At 56.6% G+C, this 16,718-nt stretch overlaps 1 protein-coding gene across 1 annotated transcript in view; it reads left to right on the top strand.

Moving 5' to 3' along the window:
* Positions 1–3,177: 3,177 nt before the first annotated feature.
* SLC5A10 (solute carrier family 5 member 10) overlaps positions 3,178–16,718 on the top strand; it is a 57,684-nt gene continuing 44,143 nt past the window's right edge. Inside the window, 8 exon segments of the mRNA XM_027625020.2 lie at positions 3,178–3,309; positions 7,846–7,917; positions 8,182–8,286; positions 8,666–8,725; positions 9,247–9,351; positions 14,737–14,842; positions 15,115–15,195; positions 16,507–16,712. Coding sequence (XP_027480821.2) covers positions 3,196–3,309; positions 7,846–7,917; positions 8,182–8,286; positions 8,666–8,725; positions 9,247–9,351; positions 14,737–14,842; positions 15,115–15,195; positions 16,507–16,712 — 849 coding nt within the window. The 5' untranslated portion in view covers positions 3,178–3,195.

The following is a 16,718-nucleotide window of genomic DNA, read 5'->3' as shown; positions in this document are numbered from 1 at the left end:
GACCTGAGCCGAAGGCAGATGCTTAACAACTGAGCCACCCAGGCGCCCCCATTCTTACTTCTTAATGTAGGCATTTGTTGCTATGAAGTTCCCTCTTAAAACTGCTTTTACTGTTTTGGTATGTTGTGTTTCCATTGTCATTTGTTTCAAGATACCTTTTTATTTCCCCTTTAATTTCTTCTTTGATCCATTGTTGTTCAGGAAAGTGTTGTTTAATTTCCATGTATTCATGAATTTTTCGGTATTCATCTCATTACTGATTTCTAGTTTCATACCATTGTGGTCAGAGAATATACTTGGTATGAATTCAATTTTCTTGAATTTGCTAAGACTTGTTTTGTCTAACATATGTTTGGCTTAACATATGATCTATCCTAGAAAATGTTCCATGTGCCCTTGAGAAGAATATGTATTCTATTGTTGTTGAATATAATGTTCTGTGTATGTTAGGTCCATTTGGTCTATAGTATTGTTCAAATCTGCTGTTTCCTTATTGATTCTCTGTCTGGATGATCTATCCATTGTTGGGAGTTGGGCATTAAAGTCCCAACTATTATTGTATTGCTGTTTATTTGAAGAGGAACTTCTAAATGGATACAGGATTTTACCTTGGCTCAGCACATCTATACATACTATCAAGACCTCTAAAGCCTTTTAAATCCCAGAAATCTATTTTTATCAAGGTAAGATGTACATAACATAAAGTTCACCATTTTAAACATTTTAAAGTATACAATTCAGTGGCCCTTAGAGAGCTTCCGGATGGGAACTGGACACCAGAAAGACCAAGGCATGATGAGAGGGTTGGAACTTTTAGCCTTGAGTTAATCATCAGTGGCCAGTGATTTAATCCATCCTTCCTAGGTGATGAAATCTATGTAAAAACCCCTACATGATGAATAGCATTCAGAGAGCTTCCAGGTTGGTGAATATGCCCATGTCCTGGGACCCTTTTGGACCTCACTCTATGTACTTCTCCATCTGGCTGTTCACCTGTATCCTTTATAATAATCTGTATCATCTACTGATAACGACCAGTTTCCCTGAGTTCTGTGAGCCATCTAGCAAATGATGAAATCTGAGAAGGGGATCATGGGAACTTCCAACAATTATAGATGGTCAGTCAGAAGTACAGGAGGCTTGATTTGCACCTGAAGGGGGGCAGTTTGGTCAGACTAAGCGCCTAAACTGTGGGGTCTGTGCTCAGGTCATTAATGACAGAACTGAGTCAAATTTTAGGACACCCAGTTGGCATCCAGAGAGATGGAGAATTCACTGGTGTGGGGGAAAAAGCCCCCACACATCTGGCATCAGCAGTGGTGTTGGAAAACACGACATAGGGGCTTCCCCTTGGGACGGATGCAGCTTGCAGTGTGTGGTATGGCTGGCTTCTTGGCTGGACAGGTCTTGTCATTCCTGTCCTGGGTGTGTTGGGCCAGAAGAGTTTGATCCGAGTGTGGGTCATGTTGGATATGGAATGGGGATAACTATGGATAGGGAATATGGAATGTGATTGGGCTTAAGTGTGGAATTTCTCATGTCCTTCACAGCCACACTCTCCCTGTACCACCCATCCGCTCCTTGTGACTTCTTTTCCCCAGAATTTATATCAGAAGGAAGGAAGGGTTTTTTTTTTCCCTGATGGTTTATTTTCTCCTGAGAGGCAGACTGAGGCAAGGGGACCCAATACTGTTTTCCAACCACTTTATCCTTAGGAGACTGGTTTAATAAATCCGGATGGTCTCCAGTTGGGTCATTCCAACTGGTATAAGACCATCTTTTGATTCACTATATGCGTCTAGCAATGGCTTGGAAAGTGACCACCATCAGCGAGGCTAAGTGGCTGAAGGTGAGGGTAGTTGGGGAGGGGGCAATCTGAGCCTGCCTGAATTGACTAGAAACAGTGACTTAATTGTTCTTCTCCTTCTAGTTTTGCATGTAATCTTTAAACAGCCTACCTCGGGTTACCGAGTAACAAGCACGGTTGCTTTTTGCAGGTCAGTGTGTTCCCAGGGGTGGCAGCTCACTCATTAACACTTCTGTAAAAGCTGCGTGTCCCGGTTAAACTCCAAGTGCTTTGCAAAGCCACAGGCCTTGTTGGAGACATCCACCAGGCTGTGCGTAATGATTTCGTTAGCGAGGACGCATCTAAGACCCTATGGGCTCCAATGGAAACAGAACCATTACTGTCACCAGTGGGGAGCGTCTGGGGTCAGATCTGGAGCGGAATCCCAGCTCTGCCCCTTACAGGGCCAGACAACAGATGGCTCAGCCTCCTGGCTTCCATTCCTTGACTGTGATACAATATCACCTACTCTGAGTGAGCGCAAAATGGGACAGCGTGCAGAAAGGCTAAACATTGTCCTCAGCTCCTGGCGGGCACCTACTAGATGTGTCCTTCCGTGGATGTCCTGAGGAGACCACGGGGACCCGAACAGATGGTCAAACGAGGGGCTTGGGATTGTTTCAACTGGTTTAGAAAAAGAAAGCAGAACATTTGGCAACAGACCTTATGGTCCAATACTGGGATGTTCTGGGGCTGGGACAGTCGTGGCTGGAAGTGAGCCACGTGAGGCAAGAGCCACTGTCCCAAGTCCCTCTCGGTCCACTCATGGCTCGATGGCCACAAGACATGGTTGCTCGCCACAGTGGTGTCCCCAGAAGTGAGGCATCTGTCCCCAACCCTCCATGCTTCTTATACAAATTAAATATAGGTCGAGCCACACATCAGGTAACTGAGCCCTTTCTGGGACTATTCTGGTTGTCTTTGGACGCATGCAACTCCTTTTATTTATGATATTATTGGTTTATTTAAAGTAGGCTCCACACCCAACGTGGGGCTCAAACTCGCAACCCTGAGATCAAGAGTTGCATGTTCTACCGACTGAGCCAGCCAGGCGCCCCCTAAACTCCTTTTATTTTTCCCAAACCTCCTCTGAGTTTAGGGAGGTTGCCCTCCTCCAAGCCCCTTCCAGCTCTGCCCCCATCCTCACGGCCAGGATTTGCTTCCCCCTGGGGGGGTGGGGGACACCCGAGCTGCCCTTGGAAGCCGTTGCCCTGCACGCGGCCACCTTGTGGGCTGGAGATGCCACCATCGCGCTCGGTTTAATGATCAATTTATGGTCTGCCAGGAAGCCCTTTCCGACCTGGTTCGGCCCTCAGTTCCTCTTGCTCAGAGCCGGTGCCTGCTGCAGGATGGTGGCGGACAACTCCACCGGCGACCCCCACGCTCCCGGGCCGCAGCTGAGCGTGACCGACATCATCATCATCACTGTGTATTTCGCCCTGAACGTGGCCGTGGGCATATGGGTGAGAGGCCCGCGGTGGGTGGCCAGCCGGGATGGGCACTGGGGTGTGGGAACCGGGCTGCCCTGTTTCGTCTCCCCTGGAGGGAGGCCCGATGTCCGCTGGGGTCCTCCTCCCAGCCCTGGGGTGGATTTGTCCGAGACCTTGACCAAGCCCCTTTGTCTTTGGGCAGTAGCTGCTCAGGCTACAAAGGAGGAAGAAGAAGACCTCTCTAATGGGCAGGACTGGGGGGAAGCTCACTGGGCTTTTGCGCGGCCGACAAGCTGGGGGCCCAGCGCGGCTCATCTTCTTCCTGGCCTCTGTCTCCTCCGTGTCAGATGGGCTCGCGGGGTGAACATCTGCCCAGCTGCCCCCAACACCTGCTGGGTCAGAATCCGGAGAAGAGGGGTGCACACAGAGCCCGGGGATCTTTATTTTGCAAAGCTCCTTGTCCGCCCGCCTCTGCCTAGTTCCTAAGCCAGTTTCTCTCACTTTGGATAAGAAAAAGACGCGATTTAGGCTGTCACAGACTCCAGCGGCAGTGAGGTCCCTCCTAGGCAGGCCCTGTGCTCATCACCTGGCCCCCATAGCCACAGGGCAGAGGCCAGTCCCGTTTACGGATGAACCCCAGTGCTCTGCGGGCTGGGACTTCTGCAGTGAACCCTGGGTCCCTGCCCACAGGGGAGGCGTTCCTCCCGTCTACTCATAATGCTAACCTCGGAGGCCTTCCTGGTAGGGAGGTGAGCAGAAAAGCCAGCTTTGGGTTTGCAGAGGTCAGGCTCCTCCGCCTTGTCCCCAGAGGTCCCCGGAACAGCATCCCTGAGACGTGATACATAGAGGGCTCCATCTACTGGGGGAGAATGAGTATCCTGATATAAGCCCCCAGGGCCAGAGGCAGGAGACTGGTCACATTCCCAGCTCTGGCATTCTAGGAAGTCGCTCAGCATTCTAGGCCTTGGGGCTCTCGATCTATAAGGCAGACACACCACCTACTTCATCCCAAGCCCCGAGTGCCTGAGTCAGAGGCGTTCTCCTCCCTGAGGTGCCCACACGGGGCACGGACCCTGCCGCTGCTCTTGGTTCCATAGCAGGAATGGGTCGAGTGGTCCTGGTGTTGGTGGGGGTGCTGGGGGTTTGCTGATGCTGGTGGGAGTGGGGGGTGCTGGGGTTGCTGGGGGTGCGGGTGGCAGCAACAACAGTAATTGGAATTGATTCTTCGGTGATGGAATCGTAAACCACAAGCCGTTCAGAGCTGGTCCCCACTCTGTGGACTTGGAGTAAGTCACTTAACCTCTCTGGGCATGGCTCCTCAAACACACAACGCGGATCTGGGCAGCCCACTGCTCCTGGCGGTTCCAAGGAGCACAGGAGGCCCGTGGGTGTGAAAATCTGTTGCCAACCGTAGCACGTTTCTGGGAGAGTTGCTGGCTGGGAAGTCAGAGGAGGGGACACCCGCAATGGAGGCTTTCTGGGTGAGGTGAGGTGAGAGCCAGAGGCTGGAGGTCAGCAAGATCTGAAGAGGGAAGAGGAGCAGGTGGGGGATTTCGTTGGAAGCGCGCATCTAAGAAACTGTTTTGGCCACCCGAGGCCAGGCCACCCGGTGACTGGGGCCCGTTAGCCTCGCTGCCCGGGACTCACCTCTCCCAGCTTACCCTTTCCTTGCAGTCTGGTGCTGCGGGCAGGGGGTTTGTGGGAGTTCTGGCCTGGCCCTCCAAGCAGGCCATGCTGGCCCAGCACGATGCTGATGGCCGGATGGCTGTGAGTGTAGGCAGCAAAGAACAGAGCCAGACGAGGAGTGTGCTGGAGCTGGATCGCACAGGGATCAGATTCAGCTGTTCATCCCCCAAATGCAGACGGGACAAGCTGGGTTGGACAGGTGCACCTGCAAAGGTGTTCTGACAGTGGGGTTAGGAGAACCCAGGGGAGGGCCTTTAAGGAGGTGTTCCTGGACGAAGGACCTTGAGCTGAGCCTTTGCATCTATTAGGGTATCTGTTAACAAGTGACAGAAAACCTAGATCAGATGAGCTCGAACAATGAAGGAAATGTAATGACATCCGTCCTGAACGGTCCAACAATAGAGAAGGCTTCAGGTACAGTTGGATCCAGGGGTTCACAGTGTCATCAAGGCTATCGGTGCGAATTTACTTTGGCTTTCTCAGCCTCCACCCCTGTGTGGCATTGTCCTGAGCCCAGTTTCCCACATGGAGGTGAGATGCCCTGATTAGCCTGGGTTCAAATCCTGACTCCATCACTTACTAGCCACTTTCATCTCTGGAAGCCTTGGTTTCCTCATTGGTAATATGAGGATGATCATAGTACCTACTTCATGGGGCTAAACACTTCATACAGGTAAAGCACTTGGAACCAACTCTGCTGCCGAGCGGCCCTCAGTAAATATTAACTAGGTGCACATGGCTGCCAGTGTCCCGAGAACCCTGGCTTCCTCCTCACCTCCTGGGAGGCCAGGAGTGATCCCAGCCTAAGTCCACGACTGCCCTGAACCAGGTGTGACAGCTAAAGAATGTGATAGCCTCCGTGGCTTAGGTGGGTCAGGACTCCTGGAGCGGGAGACCCCGTCGGGACCACTCAAGCCACTTGCTAGGAAAGATGAGACCCCTTGAGGAAGGGAAAGGGCAAGAAGGAGGCAATTGGCAATGCCTACCATATCCTCAAAAGATGAGAAGACATGTTAGGAAAAACCACAGGGTAAGAACAGAGCTGCTCTGGAAGTTGCACAGTGCACAGCCTACACAGCTGGATGTGGCCATCCTGGCCAAGACCATGAGAGCTTTCAGACAGTACTGCATTCAATGTTGGCTGGATCACAGCTCACAGAAAGGGTTGGGAACTCAGGCAGGAGAGGCAAGCAGGACTCATATCAAAAGCTTTGGGTGGCAGATCCAGACATTTTCAGGTGAATCATCTTGAATATGATGGTGTGTGTGTGTGTGTGTGTGTGTGTGTGTGTGTGTGTGTGTGTGTGTATGAAATTAAAGTCAGGTAGAAAGAGGCCTATGTATTGATTGAGATCGTGTGATCCAGCCTTATGTTAGGATGTGTATGTTGCGAAAAAGGAATACAAAATATATATCTGAATACACCTGCTGTGTCCTTCTTTTCAAATTTCTCCTGCTTTCAAGGTCACGTCTTTTCATTTTCTCCTGTCCAGACAGCACTAAGTGAGGTCTTGAAAAATCCATATAATCAAAAAAAAATCCATATAATCATTGACCCTTATCAGACACGTACTAGGTACCAGGCACTTTGTCAGAGTGTTATGCGTATTAACTCATTAAACTTCACAGAAGCCTGTGAGGGACTTTTCTTAGGCCCACATCATAGATGAGGAAACCAAGGTACATTGGCGAAGTAACTTGCCCAAGGTCACATGGCTAGGAAACAGAGGAGCCAGGATTTGCCCCCAGGCATTTTGATTTCAGATTTTTAAAATTATATTACAGAGCACAAAATTCCATTCTCCCCCCAAAACAAAACGTATGCAGGAATACTTGAGTGATAGTTCTTGGAAATGTATCAGAGATTAAAATATTCAAAGTAAGAGGGGCACCTGGGTGGCTCAGTTGGCTAAGCCTCTGGCTCTTGATTTTGGCTCAAGTCATGATCTCAGCGTCGTGGGATCGAGCCCCAGGTCGGGCTCTATGCTCAGCGGGGAGTTTGCTTGGGATTCTCTCTCTCACTCTGCCTCTGCCCCTCCCCACCTCAAATAAATAAATAAAATCTTTAAAATATGAGAAGAAATCAAAGGTCAAAGCGTTCTCAGAATCCTTGGCTCAAAGTCCTCACCAAGAGGCAAAAATCTCCGCTTAGGGGCGCCTGGCTGGCTCAGTCAGTAGAACCTGCGACTCTTGATCTCAGGGTCGTGAGTTCAAGCCCCACGTTGGACAGGGAGCCTACTTAAGCCATGTTAAAGTGTATAATTCAGTGGTATTTAGTACATTCACAGTGTCGTGCAACCATTACCTTTATCTGGTTCCAAAACCTTTCATCATCCCAAAAGGAACCCCATACCTATTAATAGTCCTTCCTCCTACCCCCCTCTCCCCAGCCCCTAGAAACCACTACTGTACTTTCCGCCTCTATGGATTCACCTGTTCTGGACATTTCATATCCATGGACTCATACAATATGTGGCCTTTTGTGTCTGACTCCTTTCACTTAGCAGAATGTTCCCCAGAGCCACCCGTGTCATAGCAAGTGTCAGAACCTCATTCCATCCTGTGGTTGGGTAATCCTCCGTTGTGTGGATAGACCCCATTTTGTCCATTTGTCCGGTGCTGGGTATCTGGGCTGTTTCCACCACTGGGCTGCTGGGAACAGTGTTGCTCTTAGCTTCCAGGGACAAGCCTTGTTTTGAACACCTGTTTCCAGTTCTCCGGGAGGTTGGAGTGGAATGCTGGGTCATCGCGTAGGGGACTGAACGTTGAACGTGGAAGTCTTCGAGGGGCCCGAAGACTGTTTTCCACCGTGGGGGAGGGGGGCACCATTTTATGTTCCCTGCAGTGTGTGCGAGGTTCCAATTTCTGCCTCTGCTCTTGCAGTCCTCATGCCGGGCGAGCAGGAACACGGTGAGAGGCTACTTCCTGGCGGGCCGGGACATGACCTGGTGGCCGGTGAGTGCTGACACCCCCGGCTCCTCCTTCTGTGGGTGGTGGGGGGGGAGCTGCGTCTGACCCCCGGCGCAGGTGCCGGCTCGGGGCTCATCCCTGAGGATGAGGGATGCCCCAGGCAGGCAGTGAGGGGGCAGGGTGAGGCTGGAAGGGCGTCCCCAAGTTGGGACTGTCGGGACGGGGTGCTGGGAATTGCGTGAAGGGTGGGGGCTTTGGAGTCTGGCAGGGGGAGCCTGCCGCTGATCCCTTTTCCTCTCTGTCCTCCAGATTGGAGCCTCTCTCTTCGCCAGCAGCGAGGGCTCGGGCCTCTTTATTGGACTGGCGGGCTCGGGTGCGGCCGGGGGCCTGGCCGTAGCGGGCTTCGAGTGGAATGTGAGCTGCCGGCGGGCAGGGGCGGGTGAGGCTGCGGGAGGGTGCAGCAGGCCTTACAGGAGCTGGGTGGGCCTCCACTGGAGTCTGCCCTCGGCCCAAGGGGCAGCTCTCAGCAACTCTGGGCGGCCAGTGTCTAGATGGGTGGTATTCCTGGGAAAGGTTGGTCTCCAGAATGCCAAAGCGCTGGATAGGCCAGCAGGAGGAGAACTGTTAGCCTTGGCCAGGGGCCATCAGTGTACAGACGCGCAGAGAGGGCATGAGGCCACTTCAGCTTCTCCTGGCAAGCCGGGCCTCCAGACCGCTGGTCCCGGCTATGTCTCTAGGGCGGGGTTGGGGGGAGCTGCACCTGCTGTCCTCACTCAGCCTCTGTCCCCCTCAGGCTACGTATGTGCTGCTGGCCCTGGCTTGGGTGTTCGTGCCCATCTACATCTCCTCGGAGGTGAGTCCACTCCCGGGGCCCCAGGGTGGCCTCACCTGGGCCAGGGCCTTGGTCCGGCTTGGTGGTGCTGATGAGCGGGAACCCCGCCTTTGCTCACAAGTTGGTGAGCGAACCCACCACTCTCTGGGCTGGGTTATTCGTCCGACTAGTGTGCCTATAACTCATGAAGACAGGTCCCCAGGGACCTCGGCCTGGGGGCTTTGCTGGTCTCTACTGCCCCTGCCTGCTGCATCTGGGGGATGATGCTCCGTCTACTCAGGCACATGGGCAGCACACCTGGGCGATGCTGTCCCCGACTCTGCCCACTCCCTCGGGCCCAGCTGGGCAGTCACGACCCCCCAGTGACTCCCACTTGCTGGATCTCTCTCCGACCATCTCGGCCACCTTCCCCATTCAGCTGCGTCAATGGCTCATCCAAACTTGTCCCTCTCTCCCTAGTCACAGTCCTAGGTTCTGGGACGGTAATAAGTGGGCGTGGCCTTGTCCTTGAGCAGCTCCGGGTGCCCCCGTGTCTCCCCCAGATTGTCACCATGCCTGAATACATTCAGAAGCGCTACGGAGGCCAGCGGATTCGCACGTACCTGTCTGTCCTGTCCCTGATGCTGTCTGTCTTCACCAAGATATCGGTGAGTTGCGCGCCCCCCCCGCCCCACTCCCAGCGTCCAGCCAGCACAGCCTGGAATCATCCCTGCTCTGGGGGCCCCTCACACAGACCTGTTATCCTGTCGTCTGTCTCTTGTTCAACAGCTGGGGAAACTGAGGCCCAGAGAGGGACAATCATTGCTCACACGGTGAACCTGGGGTAGCTGGACCAGGGCTTCCAGAATGTCGGTTTGGCAGCTGGCATCGTTGGGGCCTAGATATGAGGGTGTTAGGGGTTCTCGCTATGAGAGGTCACCGGTGGGGGTGGGGGTCAGCCTGGCTGTCTTTCTGGGCCAGCGCGGAGGTGAGCCACGAATGCCCACTAGGGGGCGCTGAGAACCTGCACGGTCACTGGTGGTTCAGAAGCCACTGGGAGCCCATCCTGTGGCTGGTCAGCTCCTTCGCAAAGCTGACCCCTGGCGGCACCCTCCTGTTATTGGGGTGCCGACCTCGTGGGCGCTCCAGGCCTCTTTCCCTTGGGGGCCTGGGCTTGGTCCCCCTGGGAGGGTAAGAGCAGAAAGCACCCCTCGAATGTCAGTCAAGCCTCTCTTAGGGCTCATCTTGTCAGAGCCCCTGATTTCACAGGGAAACTGAGGCCCAGGGCGGGGAAGTAACTTGTCCCAAGCTTCCTGGTGACTTCTTGGCAATACCAGGTCTTCTGGCTCTCACTCCTGAGCCCATGGGCACCCTGCCCTTGACCCCCGAGGCCATCCAGCCCACTTCAGCCCCAGCTTCTGGAGGGACTCGGGAGGTGGGGACCAGGGCCCGAGTCCTACATCGGCCTGCTTCTGGCTGGGTGCACCCCGACAAGACCCGGAGCCTCCGTTTCCTTGTTCGTAAAGAGGGCAGGTCATCTGTGAGGGGGCGGTGAGGCTGTGGAAGCGCTCTTGGGCTGCTAGTTTCCCACTCCTGGCCTCGAGGGCTGCAGTGGGGGATGAGGCTGCCGGGTTCTGATCATAAGGGGCCGAAGGACCCAAGGGACCCTAGGGGCTCGAAGCAGGGGACTGACACAGATAGCTCTGCGTTTGTACCTCTGGCACCTCTCAGTGGGTGGACTGGAGGGGAGAGAAGCAGAGTGGGGAGTGCCCGGTGGGGCCCCACGGGGCCAACCTGTGTGCACGGGGGTGGGGTTCTCCTACCCGCCCCCCCCCAGCTTCATGCTGCTATATGTCTGCAGTAGAGTCGCATCTCACTCAGGGGTGGGGTGGGTAGGACTCCAGAAGGACTGAGCCTTAGGAGGCGACGTCCTAACAGAGATCTCATCCTGCAAGCCCAGTTTACAGATGAGACAATCGAGACCTAGAGAGCGACCTTGACTTGCTCAGGTGGAGAGCACGGTTAGAACCCAGGCCTCTGCCTCCCCGCCCGGGGCCGCAACCTCGGCTCTGTTGCACTGAAACAGCCGGGACTTGACATTGCAAACTCCTCACTGTGTTAGAGGATGACTCGACTGACCCTCCTATAAAATGGAAACCAGCCCACTGACATCACGGCTGGGGCTCCGGAGCCAAGACCGGGTCGCCGGAGGAAGCCAAGAGGAACGCTAATTGCTTGGCTTGGTTTGGGCAGGACTGGGGCCGCCCTGGCTGATGGCTTTGGGCTGGGACTCTTTGAAGTGCGTGAGCCCAGCTGGCCCCCAGAGGCCCTGACCGCACCGGGCCGAGCACTGGGAATGCCCCGGCTGTCTGCACATTCAGCACCCGTCCCAGTTGCAGTCTGTCCGGACAGAGACCACTGGGCTCACCTGCTCCCATCCCTCAGGCGGGGACACTGGTGTGCCGAGAGAACATTCGATGGCAGGGTGCAGACGCTACCGCCCTGACCCTCAGATGGGGACAGGGGCCACTGAGCCTCATTACTACGTGGCTCTGGGCTAGTCATTTAACCTCTGGAAAATAGGGAAACGTGGCACAATACCCTAGGTCACGTGGAACGAAGGCCAACTGTGGCCTACAAGATCCTCCAAGATGTGGCCCCTACCACCTTGCCAACCTCTCCCGTACCTCTCCTCTTGTCACACACATCATTCCAGCCACACTGGCCCCCTTGCACATCCATGAACATACCAGGCGTGATCCTGCCCCAGGGCCTTTGCACTTGCTCTGTTCTCTTCCTGGAACTTTTTCCCCCAGATATTCACATGGTTCACACCCTCATCTCTGTCAAGTCTTTCAGATTTCACCTTCTCAGTGAGGCCTGCCCCTCCCTGCTTTCCCTCTTTTTCATACTTGCACTATCTTCCGGTATGCTGAATAATTTACTTAGAATGTCTGTTGTCTCTCTCCCCCGTTTCTTCTCTCTCCTCATTGATGTGTCTACGGCACTCCTATGTGCCTGGCATACCTCATGGGACTGAAGGAAAAAACATGCCAGGGGCCAGCTAATTCCTTCTGGGAAGGGCCAGAAAGTCAGTATTTGGGGCTTTGCAGGAGACATAGCCGTTACTCGACTTTGCTGCTGGAGTGAGAAACACAATACCAATGCGTGTGACTGGATTTGGTCTGTGGGCTCTGCTGTGCCAAGCCCTGGTATACTTATGTAAACGTAGCTATTTGAGCACCTACTGTGTGCCAGGCCCTGGGCGAGCCCTGGGTGATAAACACATTCCTCACTTGCAGGGAGTGTAATGTTCCAGACAGAGAAGTACACAGGCCAATAAAGTCATAGTAGCAAAGTGTGGTGAAAGAGGCAAAGGCGGGGCTGAATTCTGGAATGATGACAGCAAGAGCAGAGATCAGCCTCCCTTCGGAGAGAGTGGTCTGCGTTGAAAATGCCAGGTTTGCAGCAGCAGAAGGAAGGGGTGAGGCTAGAGTGCAGGGAGCTGCATAGCTCGGAGAGGGGTGAGTGTGGAAGGGGATGGGAGGGGGCTGCCTGCCGGGTGGCACAGGGCCTGTGGACCTGGCTCGCTGGATCTTATTCTGTGTGCTGTGGAAATGCAGAGAACTTGATTTTCCTCTGGACAAGCCGGGTGCAGGAGGGGCCAGTGAGGGGCTTCCAAAGGGATGGGGCAGGGGGTGGGGACAGCGGACGTGGGAGTATTTTGGAGACAGCCCTGGCCAGTGGGTCAGGTGCAGCGAGTGTGGCAAAGGTGAGAAGTTTCTGGAGCCCTGAAGGGACAGTGATGGCCTCGACGGAGATGGGCAAGGTTTGGGGGCAGGACAGGCTCCCTTGGAGGTCCTGCCCGCCCTTCCCCCCCACCTCCCCGAGGGCAGGGGGATGGAGGAGGCTGGGCCTGCAACCGTGCCCTGTCTCTCCGCACCCACTTCCCCATTTTCCAGATGAGGGCCCCTGAGGCTCAGGAGGTGAGGTGACCCGCTCAAAGCCACGTGGCCAGGACACAGCCGAACAGGGACACAGACCCGGCCCGTGTGGCTCTGGGTTTAGGGCTCTTAGCTTGTACCAGGCCGCAGCTCTCCTGAGCCCACAGAAGCTAGGGCTCCGGCTGTAGGAGAGGTCAGACTGGGTGCCGTCGCAAGTTCCTCGCTGGGACTCCCCGGGAGCCTGCAGGCAACCTCATCTTCGCTGCAGCGGCAAATCTTTCCTGCACGCTCCGCAAGGTTCTGGAGGGAAGAGTGCAGCCCAAGTTCCACGTCCACACCTTTGCCTGTGCTGCTCCTGACACCGGTCTAAGTCCTCGTCCCTCCTTGGGGCCCACTGCCATGGAAGGAAGTCCCCGAGGAGGAGAGGTTAGGGGAGCAGCATCCGGGAAGACATTTCTGGAAGATGGGGCGTGCAGACAGGGCAGCTCCAGGGCACGGGGACCTGGCCAGCCAAGGCCCAGAGGCAGCGAAGTGCGGGGTGTGCAAAGGAGACCAGGCTGGTGTGACCAGAGTCACCTGGGCGGGGAGAGATGGGTGGCCGGGGCCTGAAGGCCAGCCACGCAGATCAGGGCTGAGCTCTGAGGACAGCCTCGGTCCAGGGAGGGGTCCTGAGTGCCGGCTGGAGGAGGAGCGGGCCGGGGGAGGGGCTGCTTCCTTCCAGAGACTTCCTGTTCCTCTTCTCCTGGCAGCTCCAATCTCTGATACCCGTGGAGGCCTGGCCTCAGGGAAGTCCCTCGCCTCCCCGGGCCTGTTTCTCCTCTGGTCTGATGGGGCAGGGGGCTTGAAGAGTCCTTCCTGCTCTGACGTTCAGAACCCTGGGCTTCTCTCCTTGGGCCGGAGGTAGACACACTCTCCCCAACACACTCACGTGCATACGCGCGCGCGCACACACACACACACAGACACACACACTCTCACACACACTCATACCACCAAAGCCAACAGCTAGAGTGAGGGGCCGCTGTTCTCCTGAAGGCACCTTGTCAGAGTCCACACTGGCTGATCTCTCCAAGAGAGGGTAAAGGGGGAGCCTGGAGGGAGAGGTACAGGGAATGCAGGCTTTGGAATCAGGGGGTTCACAAGCCGACTGAGCAGTGCTGCTCGGCTCTATGGTGGGCCAGGCGCTGTAGCTTGAAGGGGCCTGTGCCCCCTGGGCCTTGTGCTGAGCGGTCCCCCATATACACAGGCTCGGCTGACCCACTGGCCTTGCCCAGCCTTGTCAGGAGCCCATCAGCCCCAAAGGCTGTATTTCATTCAGGTCATCTCCCCTCCACTGAGCAGGCCCAGAAAGGCAGATCGGGAAACTCAGCAGGGTGGAGCCCCTCGTCCGGCCCCTAGGTCCCACAGGACAGAGTCCTGCCCTCCTTCCCTGGGCTCCCACAATACAGGTGGGGGTGGTGTTAGAATTAGGGTTGTTAAGGCTCACCCCAGGACGAGGACTCCAGCCCCATATGCCGCCCCGGGGTCTGGGATGACAGCTGCTGGATCCAGTCCAGCCCCTGGGGACCAGCCTGGGCCTGAGACATGGTCCTTGCTTCGGGTGCAGCCCCACCGGAGGGCAGTAAGCAAGACTGCCTGTCTGTTCCCCAGCCTGCACCCCCACCCAGAACACATCTGGTCTCTTTTCAGGGCCCCCTGTCTAATGGGGAGCAGAGAATAGGGGGCACACCCAGACGGATACTGGACTGCAGACCTGTTTCCTGAGGCCCATTGGTCTTCTTGAGCCTCCCTCAGGAAGCCCTCCTGGACCCCTCCTTTCCCATCCCTCCCCCCACCCCCCCAGCAGGGGCCAGACTCAATGACAACACTGCTCCTCGGTGGACATGGGCCACTTAGGACTTTATTAACATTAGCAACATCCCCTGCACACCGCTTGTCCACATCCAGGACCTCCTCCCACCCTCACGACAGTGCCGGCGGGGGTGGGGGGGGCGGGGGCGTCTCTCCCGCCTTGTCCACGGGGCACCGAGGCCACACAGCGCACGAGCGGTGCCCTGGCTCCTGCGGTTCCCCTCGAGCCTCCGCACAAGTTCCTCTCCCATTGCCCAGATCGACCTGTACGCGGGGGCACTCTTCGTGCACATTTGCCTGGGTTGGAACTTCTACCTCTCCACCATCCTCATGCTCGTCATCACGGCCCTGTACACCATCGCAGGTACGGCGCCCCGGGGGACCCCGCACACAGGGGACCTGACCGCCAGCCGGCCCGGCCATCCCTGCGGCGGGGCAGATGCGTGGGGGGCCGGGGGGGGGCGTGAGCGGGAGGCGGGGGCCCCCTCCCCCCACAGCCTGGCCAGTGGAGCCGTGGAGCTGGCGCTGCCGACCCAGCCGATTGGCCCCACAGCTGACGCACCTGAGAGGGCAGGGGGACACGTGTCGTGGAGCTGCTGCCCCTCCCCGCTCGAGCTCCGTGGTTTCTACCCGCAGGGGGTCTGGCTGCTGTGATCTACACGGACGCCCTGCAAACGCTCATCATGGTGGTGGGGGCTGTCATCCTGACCATCAAAGGTGAGCGGGGGGGTGGGGGGGGCTGCACTGCCAGGACCCAGGTGCCAGCATTGGGTGGGGGTGGGCTCACGAGGTCAAGCCACTCGGCAGTCGGCACCCCCCGCGGCGGCAGCCTCCCGTCGGCGGCCCAGCTGAGCGTGTCGCCCACCCTGGGCCGGCTCGGGGCTTGATGGAGAGTGGGCGCACCATCAGCGGACCACAGAGCCGCCCGGGCCTCTGGCCCAATTGTTCAAAATCCCTTGCATAATGGCAGAAGCGCCGCAACAGCCCGCTGGCTGGGGCTGGGGAGGAGGGGAGAGGGTTGAGACGGGTCAGTGATCCTGGCCTGGGAACCTGGACGAGGCTCCGAGGGCGGCCCCATTGGGGGCCAGCAGGATCCCACAGGGGTAAACCGAGGCTCAGACTGGAGGATCCCGTGGCCCGGCAATTTCCAGCCTTTGAATAGCGTTCGCACACCTGCTCGGAGTACTCGGCCCGGCCTGGGCTTGGGGCGGCAGCGAGGCTGGGGCCAGAGTCCCGGCGGCAGGCTCCCAGCCTGGCAAAGGCAGAGGAGAGGGGCGAGGAGCAGGCAGATGAGACAGCGTCCCCCGTATTCACACTTCTGTGTGTCTGCCTCCTTTCAGACAGGGGCCCATGTCCCTGGAACCCACTGCAGGGGAGGGAGCCAGGCAGCCAGGCCCAGGCTGGATGGGGGGCAGTGACTGCGGACACAGCAGAAGCCACAGATGGGCCGGGGCTTGGCCACGCAGGGCCCTGACCCTGAGGTAGACGGGGACAGTGAGGGAGCGCAAGGAGGGAAATGACTGCTGGCCCGAGCCCCAGCCGGCTGGCCACATGGCCTCGGTCACTCCCGTGCCCCCTCTGGGACTCGTTCTGTTCTCAGTGCTACATGACTGCCGGGCATCCTCAGCTCTGCTGAAGTCACATCCTTCAGAAGCCCCAGGTCAGGGCTTTAACACTTTAGACTCCTCGGGAAGGTCCTCGAATGCCAAGAAAAAGTACTTTTGCTCCCTTGAGTCGACAGTCTGACGCCTGGCAGAGAACCCCTCGCCTGAGGCCAACAGGCATCCAGGAGCGAAGAGGACACTGTGGTGTCCACGTGCAAAATGCTCATTTAATAGTCTTATTTTAAATACAAATAAAACAGTCATTTGAATCTCCCACCCCTTGCTTTTTAAACCCTCTACCCTCCATACCTTTCCAGACACCGGGAAAGGTGAATGGGAAAAAGTCAAGTTGGATGCATTGGGAAGTGGGGGCCTCGAGTCAGGGCCACCAGCCAGCAACCCGTCCCTGCCCCGCCCTCTCCAGCTTTCGACCAGATCGGTGGGTATGAGCAACTGGCGGCTGCCTATGCCCAGGCCATCCCACGCCGGACCATCGCCAACACGACCTGCCACCTGCCGCGGGCAGACGCTATGCACATGTTTCGAGACCCCTATACAGGGGACCTCCCGTGGACCGGGATGACCTTTGGTCTGACCATCATGGCCACCTGGTACTGGTGCACTGACCAGGTGAGT

Source organism: Zalophus californianus, chromosome 16 (assembly GCF_009762305.2).
Source record: "Zalophus californianus isolate mZalCal1 chromosome 16, mZalCal1.pri.v2, whole genome shotgun sequence".
NCBI lineage: Eukaryota > Metazoa > Chordata > Mammalia > Carnivora > Otariidae > Zalophus > Zalophus californianus.
This window is presented reverse-complemented; position numbering and strand designations above follow the sequence as displayed.